Source organism: Falco naumanni, chromosome W, assembly GCF_017639655.2.
Source record: "Falco naumanni isolate bFalNau1 chromosome W, bFalNau1.pat, whole genome shotgun sequence".
Lineage (NCBI taxonomy): Eukaryota > Metazoa > Chordata > Aves > Falconiformes > Falconidae > Falco > Falco naumanni.
In genome coordinates, this window is record NC_054079.1 from 10,252,135 (window position 1) to 10,266,773 (window position 14,639).

Below are 14,639 nucleotides of genomic sequence, written 5' to 3' on the forward strand. Positions count from 1 at the left end.
TATTTGTACCAAAAAAAAAAAAAAAAAAAAGATTGTTCAGATGAAGTGTTTAATGCATACAGGAATTAAATCAGAATGTTCACAATTACACTGACACCAAAGACCAATAAAAAGGAAATGCTATTCAGTAACACACAGCAAAATGCTTTATTTCACTACTTTCACTTTATCTAAATATTCCTCAGTATTATATAACCCTCCCTCTGTCCTCCACTTTATACTCCAAGTATTGTTTGTTAATCTTAGCCCAAAGTCTGTAAATAGTCCCAGAGCTAACACTGAAAGGTCAGTCATCTCAAATGCTGGATAGGCACCAATTGCAAACACACTGAAACAAAATGCTTAAATACTTTTTAATTAATTTATTATCTGCGCACAAGAGGTAATTACCAATAAAAACTCAATACATATACAGTATTTTTTTACATGGTGATTAAAAGTAATTAGAATATCACATGATGATGGCTGAATGTAATGTTTCCAATTACAAATCATAATGCATGTTAGAACCTCAATGGAACAAGCCAAAATGCCTTCAAAACAGTTTCAGAGCACAATGCAGCACTCCTTTAATTTGCACAAAGGTAATTTACAGTTAATCTGTAACAGTGTTGCAACGAGACAATGTTACAGTGCAAGTTTCTTTATGGCTAGATGTGAAGATATAACTAGTACAGCAATTCTAGTATATTTTAAATTACCTTGCCTAAGCAATTTTTCTGAGATGTTTATCAAAGTTGCTGGAAGATTCTACACTAAAAACTATGTCTTACTACTTTTTTTCCCCCTGACCATTTTTGGTTACTTATATACATTGCAATAGAATGAAATTAAATTTCTAGAAATGAGCTGTCTCCATTGTATATATTGTGTTTATATTTCATACAAATAAAAGCAAAAATAGTAGATTACTCAAGCAGTATAAATCTTACAGCATTTTGCTAGCAAAAAAATACATGCTGAAATTACCATAAGCAGCACTGGCACCCACAAATTACCACCTTCAATTGTTTCCTTCTTAATTTATATTCTACATAAATTACTACTGAAGGCTAATGGTTTAGTAGTAGATAAATTGGACAGTTGGAAGTCAGATAAAGCCTGCTCAACCAACTCTGAAAGCTGATATTGTTTAAAAAAAAAAAAAAAAGAACGAACGAACAAGAGTGATGCATGCAACAGAGCGAAAAAGCATCAATTCCCCACTTGAAGAAAATACTGCACTTGACCTTAAAATGCATGACCAATTTTAGTTATAACAAGACAATCCCAAGAATCAGAATGAAATAAAGCAACTATTTTAAAGATTTAAGAGCTGTTATCAAAAATAAATTACATTTTTTCAAGTTAAAGAAACACTGCTATGAAGGCTGAGCACCAAGCAGCCTTTCAATAGCTGCACTGATATCTCCTCCTGTTGCTATTAAAGCTTGTAAGTTTGCTTCATGGTTCAAAAAGCCCATTGCACTCAGCTGCTCCAGTTGTTGCTGAAATCTAACTTCTGGATTTTGTAACTGCTAAGAAGAAAAATCTCAAGCTATGAAAGCATAATACACATTTGGCAAAGTACAGGTTTTAAACATAGTTGGTTATGAACCACTTCTTGTCTTTACTAATTTTTGAATGCATCTTTTTAAAGTTCCCCAAACTAGACTATGACAAATTTCATTCACAATTGAATTACTGATCAAACAATTTTAAGAGTATCTTCACTTATGTGACATTTTTGAACTACAAGAGCGGCTGCTTGTTTGATAAAAAAGGAACAGTTAAATCTGATAAATGTGTCCCAAGAACAGTTTCTTAAAGACGTGCATGCAGACTTTTTTTTAATGAAAGAGTCTAATCTAGTAATGTGGGACAGCAGGATTTTGAGAATTTCACTGTTAGCAACAGCAAATACGGTAGACTTTTTTCCCCTTGACATAAGCTACCTATTTAATGCTCCAAGTATTTGTTTTTGGCAAAACTCTCAATCTCAGTTGTACGATGCATATTGTAGGTCCTACACTTGGGTCACAACAACCTCATGCAACGCTATAGGCTTGGGCAAGAGTGGCTGGAAAGCTGCCTGGTGGAAAAGGACCTGGGGATGCTGGTTGACAGCCGGCTGAACATGAGCCAGCAGTGTGCCCAGGTGGCCAAAAAGGCCAACAGCATCCTGGCTTGTATCCAAAACAGTGTGGCCAGCAGGACTAGGGAAGCGATTATCCCTTTGTACTCAGCACTGGTGAGGCTGCACCTCAAATACTGTGTTCACTTTTGGGCCCCTCACTACAAAAAAGACATTGAGGTGCTGGAGCATGTCCAGAGAAGGGCAACAAAGCTGGTGAAGTGTCCAGAGAACAATTCTTATGAGGAGTGGCTGAGGGAGCTGGGGGTGTTTAGCCTGGAGAGGAATAGACTCAGGGGGACCTTATTGCTCTCTACAACTACCTGAAAGGAGGTTGTAGGCAGGTGGGGGTAGGTCTCTTCTCCCAGATAACAAGTGACAAGGCAAGAGGAAAAGGCCTCAAGTTATGCCATGGGAGGTTTAGATTGGATATTAGGAAAAATTTCTTCACTGAAAGGGTGGTCAAGCATTGGAACAGGCTGCCCAGGGAGGTGCTAGAATCACCATCCCTGGAAGCGTTTAAAAAAATGCGTAGATGCAGTGCTTAGGGACATGGTTTAGTGGTGGACTTGGCAGTCCTGGGTTAATGGTTGGACTTGATGATCTCAAAGGTCTTTTCCAACCTAAATGATCCTGTGATCTTCAACTCAAGAGTCATTTTTCAAACAGAACAATTATAGGAAAATAATATGCTTTAGGTATATGGGGTCAGAGTAATACTGAAAAGCCACTTTTTTTAAATGAGTAAGACAGTTTACATATCAGCACAAGATTTTGGCAGCTACTGCTAATTTTCCTTTTGTTCTACTTAAAGTTTCATCCATTAAGAAATTCCTACCAGTATTTAAAAACTGTATATACTTCCAAACCAATAAAATGCAAATATACTGGCTGAAATTTAAGCATTCCTTCTTCCCCCAAGCAAAACCAAACAGAATACTGAATTGGTAGCATAAAAATATCTATGGGAACATGGCTTCCTATAGCTATGCCTACCACCACTTTCTCATGGTTACATAAAATAACATTTTTCTGTCAGATCAGCAAGCTGAACTGCTTTATTCTGTGGCAACAGAGGAGGTAAGAGCAGGACCGTCCCTTTTACCAGCAGCCTACCATTACCACTGGATATGTACCATAGTGTAATGGTGCTGTTTCACACAGCGCTTTTGAGATACCTCTTCACTGTTACGGGTGTGTCCCCTTTAAAGCCAGTCTTGCTCACCACCCTACATTTACCTACAAAGCTGCCACCTTTGCTTGACTTCTGGAGCTATCCAGAAAGCCTGAATCACAATTGGTATGTTAACACAATGTACACTGTGCAGTCTGGACCTGCAGGATATCAGGGAAGGATGCTACAAATTCAGGCCTCAAATGACCTGAGCTGTCACAGCTATAGAGCAACAACCAGCAACACAGATACAAGGTACAGAGATAATGATGTTCAGTACACTTAAGTTCTTGTCTGAGCCCACATTTCACTTGCCAGGGAACCAGTTTTCCCTTTAACACTTTAATCTGCTTCTTTCCGGGCATTTCAGAAACTCAAGAGTACAAAGATAGGTGTACAGCAATCGACCATTCAGAGGACACTTTTACTCAAACGTGATGTTTTTCCAGCATTTATTTGCACATTTAGAACATCACTTTTAAACTTCCTCTGCTCTCCTTTGACCAGAAGCATTCTATTGGTTTACACGGGGGGGGGAGCTAGATATTAAAAAAAAGAAACAAACCAAAAAGGACCAAAAAAACCCAACCACCCCACAACAACAAAACAACCACCCAAAACCAACAAACACCCCCCACACACTAGAATAGTTATCTACTTTACCTGAGCGTTCGCACCAGCAAGCACCTGCAACATTTGTTGGACAAACTGCTGGTGATCAGGTTCAGCAGCCCCTGATGTTAGACTTGTATTTTCACTGGGAACAGAACTAGGTACAACAGACCCTATAGGAGCTCCAGTGCTTCCCAATCCACCTAAACCAGGACTGAATCTGCACAAATGACAAAGGGTAATACATCGCTAACATAGAAAATGGCTTAATTGTAATGTCTCTTCCCGTTATATGTAATTACTAAGTAAAAATTCTGTCAAATAAAAAATGGATGATAACTTAAGTAAAGCACCAAAACACAGACCATAGCCATCATTACTTAGAAGTATGTTGCAGACAAAAGTGTGACAGATTCTAAAACAAGTTTAGTGAAGCTAAAAAAATGCAAGAGGCATAGTCTGTAAAAAACAGATAAACCACTACATGCTGAAAAAAAAAAGCTGAAAAACCCCCAACACAATAGAAAAGTTTTGTATAAATTTGTATGACCAATTCTTACCCTGGTATAAGTCCTGGTGCTTCTGTTGCTAGTGTCTGCAAGCCCTGCTGAATCTGTAGCAAAGCCTGCATTGCTCTAGGGTTTGACATAGCTGATAACGTGTCAGGATTCTGCATCTAAAAACAGGAGAGAAACTCATAATTGTATAATATACAGACATTCAAAGTTGGTCTTTATCACTAGATGTTTTATAGAATCTGATATCCTTTCAGAACTTGCTGTTTCTCAACGGTGTATTTGAATGTTTACATTAATTCCTTCAGATAATTTTTTTTGAGAAAACTTTCACAGGAAGTGATCAATAAGCTCTCTAGACTCCTTTTAAATAAGAAGAACATAAAGAAAATTATTTTTTATTATTTTTTCTAATAGACTTTATCATCTTCCAAAGCCACAGGAGTATATGAGTTCAACATAATTCTAAATTAGTCTCCTATATCACACTCCTGGTAAGCAACAGGTCTGAATACAGTGAAACCTAACTAGCGGATATCTAATACAGAAAGTTATAAAACATCTTTTTCTAGCTAAATTCAGACTACAGCGATTTGATCACGATAATTTGTGCATGTGTTCATACCTGTAGTACAATCAACACCTACAGACACATAAATAGTCTGCAAAACATACTAGCAAACATATATTTGAGGACCCTCATTCTACTGCAAATTCAACCAAAAACTGGCTTTTGCACCCACAGATAAAAAGGCATACTTTTGATTTGTGAAATTAAGTGTCTAAAAACCAGGCTATTTTAAGATACAAAACCAAAACTAATGGCTTATGCTCACCTCTGCTCATAGATGCCACATGTAAGTGACAAGTTCTTTGTTTCAGTTATAAGTCTTGGTAGCCAGACCTGCTTCAAATAGCAGACAGGCTGATTAATCTCAGCAGCCTTCACTTGGTAATTAGACCAAATTCCTTCTGCTGCAAAAACATTTTTTGATTCAAAGAACTGCACAAATTAAGGTTAAGCTTCCTCTAGTACAAAACAGAAGAGCAGAACAGGGCACAAAGATCAAGTATTGATTCTGTCCTGAAACGTGGGTGTGTAATGAGACCTGAGCACAGCAAGTTTTTAAATACTTTCCATTGGTCTCTTGGATTTGTACCTTCATGATAGAAGTCAGAAGAGAATAACAATGTATAGCTGGTGAAATGAATCCAAATCTTTAAAGGAGAAAAGCATACCAGATTCACTGAAGTAAGCTACTGTAGTTTGTTTAAAAAAATAGCCTTTAAGCCATGTTTTAATGTCTGATATTTAGAGTTGTTTTTACAGAAAACTGACCCCCACGATCATCTGAACACTTAGATGACTTGGATCTCTATTAACGTTTTTAATTCCAGCTGTAAAGTAGCAGCAATTCTGGGTAAAACTTATATAAAAAGGAGTAGAAAGAGTAGCTCACAGATGTGTTTTTCCTAGTTGTACTGAGCAACTGACCATTTATTGCAAGTGCTTTCCATTATACTGAGGAACATTCCATAGTTTCCATCCCTCAATCCCATAATATAATGGCAACAGATGAACGAAGAAGTATGGGCTGTGATACTGCCAACATTCTGAGAACATCCAGGTATTTCTCCAGTTTACTTAATCTGTTAATGTTGTCGATCATCTGACCTAACATGGGGAAGACAGCAGAAATCTAGCTATACAGATAAACCCCAAGGTGATACTAATGGAAAGAGATACAAAAGCATTAAGAGCACCCGGGTAAAGATTAGGGGGATGGAAAACAAAGCTGATGTCATAGCGGGTTTTTAAATCATGGAAGAGCCTTTAAGGGACATGATATCCTGAGCCCTGATGTGATCCAACTGTCTTGATAGGGAAAAAACGTCTTTGGGCATAAGCTGGCAGGACTGTTTGATAGGGCTTTAAACTAGAATCCATGGGGGAAGGGGATACCAACAGGATTGCAGCAGGTAAGTCAAGGGTTGACATGGAACAACCTGAGGGCGCCAATGCTAGTGAGAACATTTACACTGTTCCAGGGAGCATGGAGGGCTCAGGAGTGTATCCGAAACACTTGTACACCAACACACGCAGAATGAGAAACAAACAGGATGAGCTTGAAGCATTAGTCACCTCCCAGAGCTACGATATCATTGGTATTAGGGAGACTTGGTGAAAGGAGTCTCATGATGGAGTGCTGGGGTGGAGGGCTAGAGCCTGTTCAGGAAGGATAGGCAGGGCAGACGAAGTGGAGGAGATGAATTCTGTATACAAGTGAGAAGTTTGGCTGTACAGCTCTTACAGATAGGGATGATGTGGTTGAGAGCCTCTTGGTGAGGATTAGGGGAATGGAAAACAAAGGAGATGTAGCGGGAGTCTACTATTGATCGCCCAGTCAGGATGATAGTACTGATGAGTTATGCTATAGGCAATTAGGAGAAATTTCAGGAACAGAAGCCCTTGTCCTTATGGGAGATTTCAACTTCCCAGACATCAACTTGGGAATACCATACTGCTGTGATAAGCAAGTCTGGGAAATTCTTCAAGTTTGTGGAAGATAACTTCTTATCATAAGTATTCAGTGAGCCAACTAGGAAAGATGCCCTCCTAGACTCGTTGTTTGTGAATAGAGAAGGACTCGTGGGAGGTGTGATGGTAGGTGGCTGTCTTGACCACAGTGATCACAAAATGGCTGAATTTAAAATTTTCACTGTAATGAGAAAAAAGGACAGCAGAGTTGCTACCCTAGTCTTCAGGAGAGCAAACTTTAAGATATTCAGGGAGCTACTTAGTAGAGTACCCAGGGGATCTGTTTTTGAGGGAGCCCATGAGTGCTGGTCAGTCTTTAAGAACCACCTTTTAAAAGCACAGGCAGACACAATGCCACTGTGTCATAAGTCAAGCAAGCTGGGCAGAAGACCAGCTTGGCTGAACAGGAAACTCTTCATGGAGCAAAAGAGAAAAAAAGAAATTGTATGATATCTGGAAGCAAGGTCAGGCTCCGCAGGAAGATAACAGAGGCATGGTTCATATACGCAGGGAGAAGACACAAAAGGCCAAAGCTCAAGTAGAGTTGAAACTGGCCAGCGTTGTGTCAGATACCTAACAAGGGCTTTTTTAAGTATGTTAATAGAAAGAGTTGGTCTAAAGAAAACATTGGACCGATACTTGTTGAAGATGGTCACCTGACTAATAGGGATTAAGAAAAAGCAGAGGCAGTCAATGCTTATTTTGCATCATCCTTTAATATTAAAATGACAGACCTTGGGCTGCCCAGTGGTCCTCCGACTCGGAGGACCACGACCATGGCAACAGTGACTTTCTATTTGTGGACACTGAAATTGTAAGGGACTAGTTGTATTAGCTGAATGTTCACAACTCCACGGGGCCTGATGGGATTCATCCCAGAGTACCAAAGGAGCTAGCGGATGTTATGGCAGGACCCCTCTCGATCATCTACCAAAGGTCTGGGGAGCCTGGGGAGGTCCCTGCTGACTGGAAGCTAGCCAACATTACTCCAATTTGCAAGAAGGGCATGAGGGAACACCCAGGAAACTAGAGACCTGTTAGTCTAAGCTCACTTCATGGAAAGATTATGGAGAATATCATACTGAGTACTACTGAAAGGCATTTAAAGGACAATGCAATTATCAGGCACAGTCAACATGGGTTCACAAAGGGAAAGTGTGTCTAACTAATTGGATATCCTTCTATGATACGGTCACCTTAGTGGATGGAGGGAAGGCAGTGGATGTAGTTTTTCTGGATTTTAGGAAGGCTTTTGATATTGTCCCTCACAGCATCCTTCTGGACAAGTTGTCCAACTGTGAGATGAGCAGGTACATGATGCACTGGGTGAAGAATTGGCTGAAGGGCAGGGCTCAAAGTGTTGTAGTGAATGGGGCTACACCTGGCTGGTGACCCGTCACCAGCAATGTTCCTCAGGGGTCAATTCTAGGGCCAGTTCTGTTCAATATTTTTATCAGTGATCTGTATGCAGGAGTTGAATGCACCATTAGCAAGTTTGCCAATGATACTGAGGTGGGAGGTGCTGGTGACTCTCTTGAGGGACAAGAGGCCTTGCAGAGGGATCTAGATAGATTAGAGCATTTGGCAATTATCAATGGCATAGAATCCATCTTGTTATTTATTTTACTCATAACACTGTCTACTTGCAATGAGATCCTGGAAACACACATATTTACTTTGATTTTTAAGGAGTGCCTAATGATGGAACTCATGCACTGGATTAAATTTTTAAATTCCTAAAAATTTTGCTTAGTCCTATTTAAAGGACACAGTCCCAGTATACACTGTGATGGTTAAGATAAAGCAAATACCGGGGCTACAACCACAGTGGTGTAAGAGGGAAAGCTGGTGGTAAGGCAATGTTTACAGTCAAATATCTTCAGAACCCACTCCACTACTTTTGAATTAGCTTATGACTTGCCTCTTTTAAGGCATGTCTAAGATTTCTTTACCCCGAACAACCAGGGCAGGGTGGAGGAGGTACAAGAAAAGTACCGTAAAAGCTTATGTTAGTAGTGGGATAAGTAATAATCTTTCTTTAATTTGTAAAAAGAAATCATGTAGGAAACAGGTGTTCTCTGGCTGTTGCACAGTAAGAACAAGTCATTTCTTCTAAGCAAAGACACAACAGCAAATCAAAGCAGTTGTGCTAGTCACAGACAAAAAAAATCCACTAAAAGCCAGATTTAATTTTTGAAAGGGATGAAAAGATAAATCAAGGGATAATGCAACTCAGTGTCTAAAGCTAATGAGAATACACATAAGAGTCTAGCTTTAAGAGAAATCAAGGAAAGGCACCAGTTTATTGCAAAAATTGCTTGCTGAATGAACGACGGACGTTTATTAACAACACTTAGTATCTCATCTTACTTGTTGAAGGAAAGTAGGAAGCTGTTGTCTCATTTGCTCTTGAAGTTGAGAATTTCCAGCAAATAAAGGATTATTCAACATCATCTATGGAACAAAAACATTTATCATCATAGATCAAGCAGTAGATCAAAAAGTAAATACTAGAGTGGATTTTAAGACAACTATTTACCATATATGAATCAAATAACAAGATAATTTCTCTGAGGTTATCATAGACTATTATCTCCCACTTCTCCTTTGACCAAAACTTGTTCTGAAACAACAAACCACCAGCCTGAAAACTGACTGAAATAATTGGTGGTGCGGAGTTGGGGTTTTTTTTGTTTGGTATTTTTGGGTGTATTTTTTGTTGTGGGTTTTGGGGGTGTGTGTTAAACTTTTGAAGTTTATCCTTGCCAGATCCTTACGAAAGCAACCTCATTTATGCAACAAGAAAAGCCCTTTCTGGTCAACCTCCACTACAGGTGTGATGGTTTCCCTGTAAACATCATCTGCAAAAAGCCTGGGATATTTTCCAGTTAATATTATCTTTGTATATTAAACACTTATTATCTCAGTTCAAGATTTGACTTTGGATATTATTGCTGTAAGTAAAATTGGAAAGCACTTCTACAATACCATTTATAAAATGGCATTAAGTATCAGCACTTTTATTGTGAGCAAGGATCACAGATGAAAAATGAAAGCCAGAATAACAGCTAGATATGGCATCAACTCCTTCCCTACCACTTCTGTCCTCCCAAGCTAGGGTGGGTATTTATTTACTAGCACATCTACCTTAATTTATAATCAAAGCATTTATTTATTTGGTTCTTATGCTAGGCCACAAAATTATAGGGCTATATGAAACATACACAAACTTACAAGTTGTTACAAGAGAATGCCTGACATGATGTCCAACTAGAAATTGAAACTTACTGCAACAGATTGCTAAAGGTAACTATGGTAATAATTTCAATAAGTCAGGCATTAACATACTTTAAAAACTGGACCATTCACAACAGACAAGCACAATTACTCTGTATTGTAAATATAACTGTATCATAAATTCAACTCCTTTTTTCACTTCAGTGCACACAACACATTGCTACACCAAAAGCATTTACCTGTACTGCAAGATCAGGATTCTGGCTCAATGACTGCATCATGCTTCTCATATATGGTGCAGACAACATATTTTGCATAAGTTGTGGATTTTCCGTTATCTGCTGTAACAAGCTCTGCATTCCTGGTGTGTTGAACATACCAACTTTAAAAAAGTAAAAGGTCACAAGGTCACTTTGATTATAGTCAAGATTGTTACTAAAGTAATTAGACTGCCTAGAACTGGGATACAAATGTGTGGTTTGGGGGAGGGTGTTGATGGGTTTTGGGTTTTTTTAACGAGCTTTAGCCCCTTAAATATATCTCAGCGTGGTTCTGCTCACACAGATGCATCTGCCCTAGAAACAAGTTAAGCCAGAGGTCATATCCAATAAGCAGTCCCACTAAGTATCTACATTAGCTGTTTTCCTGTTTGTCTCCAGACAGAAAAAAGTATCATCATCGTTCACCTACAGATTCCCTACTTCTGTTATTTTAAGGCAGTACACAAGTATTGTTAGTACTCTTGGTTTACGTTTCATGTTTGTTCTTCTATGGACGACTTGGAACATTTGACTAATATCAATGGAAATAAACAGCAATACAAACTTTGAATCAAAACATCTCTTTCTAATAAGAGAATCATTTCAGCAAACTCCTGAATATTTGCAAATATATACAATTGCAATAAAAGCCACACCTCCTAGTCCAGGTCCCAAATTTGGTATAGTTGAGCTCTGTCCCATACTAGCAGAGGTGCTATTTCCAACATCACTACTGCCACTGCTCTCATCACTGGTGCTGGTACTTGTGGAACTCTGAGAGCTGGACTGAGGAGCCCAGGGATTTGGTAGAGGATCTCTATTTTCTGTACGAGATGGCTGACTGTCCCCTCCTGATGATGCATTGCTTACTAAGGAGGCAAATGGGTTACCTCCAAACTACAGAAGGAGAAACAAACACATATCATCTGTTAGTCAACTATTTTTAAGTCTGCTACAAATGGCAAGTACGTTTCCAAAATTATACATGAAGATAAATGTTGATGGCTCTTAATCAATTATGATCCCTGTCTTAAAATAAGCCATTGTTAATATTCTGAAAAAATACCAACATTGAAAGAGATATTAACTTATTTTGTTGTTCTTGGAGATAATCACCCCTCATTTTAAACACAGCGTTTGCTACTACACTAGCGCTTTGAGCACAGTAAGATATCGCGCATAGTGGTTTCCAACTTAGAAAAATTTCAAAGCCTTTTTTCTTCCCACCTTAGGTTCCAAGTTACTAAACACACTAAATTTTCCTGGACCTCAGGAATTTTATAAATCCAAGAATTATACATCAATTTAGAATATATATAATATAGAGTATGGAGACAGTGGGTTGTTTGACATTGATAATGTGCAGCTGTGATCCTGCAGCAAAGTAGTAAATAACTTTGAGGGAGTATGAGAAGAAACCTGGATGAAACAGAGACAAAAGAGGAATGTGATCTCACCTCTAGAAGATAAGGAAACAGCATGAACAGCAGAGAGTAGCCTATAGTGAACAACGGCTGGGCGTGTGGACAGTAGAGTTTGACCAATAATAAAGCACATGTGCAGAGTATAAACTTATAAAAGCTGTAACTAACTAACAATAAAGGTCTTTGCTTCACCATCCTTGCAAAGTCTGTGCCTCAATTGCCACAATATAACAAAAAATTAACATTAACATAGCTTATCAAACTCACAAAACAATCTTTATTCCTTCAAATTTAAAAGAGCATAGGAACAAGCCACACTGACTTCAAGAAATTAAGTTTTGTCAAGTACACATATGCAAAGTTAATTATTTCTTTCATTTAAAAAAAAATTTCAAACCCCACCAAAATCAAACAAAAAACCAACCAACCAAAGAACATTTACTTTCAGTGGCCCCTACAACCATTTCTCACCTGTTCCTGTGCTGCATTCAACATTGGCTCCTGAATATCTGTGTACATACGTCGCAAAGCATTGTAGCCACCTGGTATACTTTCAAGGTTGCTCAAGGCTCGGTCTTGGTTTCGCATCATTTCCTGCATCATTGCAGGGTTTCTAGCAAGTTCCAGTGTCTAATGAAGTAGAACATTTAATTTGTATTATTAGAAAAAAAAAATCCATTCTAAAGTGAAAGCATCAGCATTTAACAGTATCTCAGTTAATAATGTCTAACTCCATTTGAAGTTAGGATTAAAGCCAAGTCAAGATGTCAGCCTAGTGGGAGGGGAGTCAATAGAATTTGATATTTAGCCAACATTCTGCCACAACTGTCAGTATGCTGGCTGAGTCAGAAAGCTTTAACTAAACAGAAGAAAAAAACCCTTGAATGTACCATCCTGTTCTTTCTTGTCTCTTCTCAACACAATATATTACTACTATTTCTACAGTACAGCATTCAGTTTATAAGATATTTATTTTTTAAGATCGTGTTAATTTTCTAAAGCCTCCATTTGTTTCTTGATGCCTTCTACCACATAAGGCATACCTTACATAACACAACTTTAGAAGCAATCAAAAGTACCCACAGTTACATAAACTAGAAATAAGCAGTATTTTTGAGAATTATTACTTTATAGATTTAAACTCACTGTTGACTAAACAGAAGATTCCAAGTGGCATCCAACTCTAAATTTGGAAGATATGATTATACAGTCTTCAGCATCTTTCAAAACTGTACTGCATTTTTTAAATAAATTAGCTTATTTCAGACCCCAGCAGATAGAAATAAAAAAAAAAAAAAATCAGTTTCCTATAGTGACCTTTTACAGATTGTCTAACAAGCCTAAATTCCTCAACAATATTTTGGCACTCATCTAAGCATATCCAATTCTTGCTCTTTTGTTCAGTTACAGTATAATCAAAGGTCACGAACTTAGAGATCTGTCTACATACCTGTCTCATTATATCTGGATTATTCAGCATGTGACTGATTTCTGGATTTCTCTGTATCAGTTGCTGCATTTGAGGGTTAGCCATAATTAACTGCCTCATCAGGTCAGGGTTTGAAAGCATGCTCTGAACAAATGGATTTTCCATTATCTGAACCATCATTTCTGGGTTGGACATAAGTTGTCGTTGCATCTGACTTTGTAACTCTGAAAAGTTTGATGCATTTAAGCCCAGGCTACCCAGGCCTGCCAAACTACCAAGGTCACCTTTAAGAAGAAAAAAAGTAAAAAAAAAATAATTAAACTTTCAGCTTCTAGTATATTTCTGAACACATCCAGGTTCTTTTTAAGTACAACATACATAAACATAACCCACACTTCAAAATAATGAAACTCAATGGAAATTCTGTCTTTGCAAGGCTATTGAGTCATCCACTAAGAGTTTGCTTTACGTAACAAGACACCTAGAAATTCAAACTGCATTCTGAAATATAACTTGTTACAATTCTAACAGCTTTTTGTCTACTTTACTATAGCTGAGGTACAAGGGATGTTTGAATTTTGGGGCCTCAGGTTAATTCCCAACACTTTCCAATACATTTGTAATTTATAGACAGACCACTGCCACAAGGCAGACAAACCACTGCCATGAGGAATCTCTTAATATGATGCATACCCTCATTTCTAAACAAAGAAGAGAGCTCTTCTTTTTGCTGATACAAGAACTAATAATGCTTTAAATTCCCCTCCTTTGCAGAGTTCAGAAGACACAAAAGTTTCACATTTTTAGAAGGTACTAGTCAGTCTGGAGAACTGTTTACAACTTAAAAAAGCAATTGCTTAATATAGTTTTTCCAGGTTTTTTGGTTTGTTTTTTTTTAAAAAAGAAAGCAAATAATTAAAGAGCATGAATAAAAAAAACCCAGTAACTATGGAAAGAGAATATTTTTAAATCAATAGACTTCTGTGTCTATTTCTGAAAGAGAGGACTGATAATGCAATCAGACTCAGAACCTGAGAAACACTGGTTTGCAGGATAAGAGTAACTTTGTTACTTCCGTTCCAAGTCATAATGCTATGGGTCCAACTTCAATACTCTCTTCAGGCCAGTTCAAATGCACTGTTAAGGAAGAGGAGGAGACTGGAAGTTTAATTACCTGTAGTGCCAGAATATGAGATCAGTGGCACCTTACTATTGAAGATGAAACAGCACAAGCCTGAAGTTCTGTACATAAAAATTAAGGAAATAACTTACCTCTGATAACTTACTGATCAGAAAATTATAACCAATACCACTGATTTCTGTAATCAGTGATTAT

The 14,639-nt window shown here is 38.0% G+C and overlaps 1 protein-coding gene across 3 annotated transcripts in view; it reads right to left on the reverse strand.

Moving 5' to 3' along the window:
- Window positions 1-347: 347 nt before the first annotated feature.
- LOC121080341 (ubiquilin-1-like) overlaps window positions 348-14,639 on the reverse strand; it is a 38,122-nt gene continuing 23,830 nt past the window's right edge. For 2 of the 3 annotated variants that reach the window (XM_040578281.1, XM_040578284.1), the window contains exons 4-11: window positions 13,325-13,587; window positions 12,346-12,504; window positions 11,107-11,347; window positions 10,430-10,572; window positions 9,324-9,407; window positions 4,460-4,575; window positions 3,951-4,119; window positions 348-1,517 (exon numbers count right to left, since the gene is read on the reverse strand). In XM_040578281.1, coding sequence (XP_040434215.1) covers window positions 1,362-1,517; window positions 3,951-4,119; window positions 4,460-4,575; window positions 9,324-9,407; window positions 10,430-10,572; window positions 11,107-11,347; window positions 12,346-12,504; window positions 13,325-13,587 — 1,331 coding nt within the window. In that variant the 3' untranslated portion in view covers window positions 348-1,361. The remainder of the gene's footprint in view (window positions 1,518-3,950; window positions 4,120-4,459; window positions 4,576-9,323; window positions 9,408-10,429; window positions 10,573-11,106; window positions 11,348-12,345; window positions 12,505-13,324; window positions 13,588-14,639) is intronic. The other variant, XM_040578282.1, reaches the window with a different exon arrangement.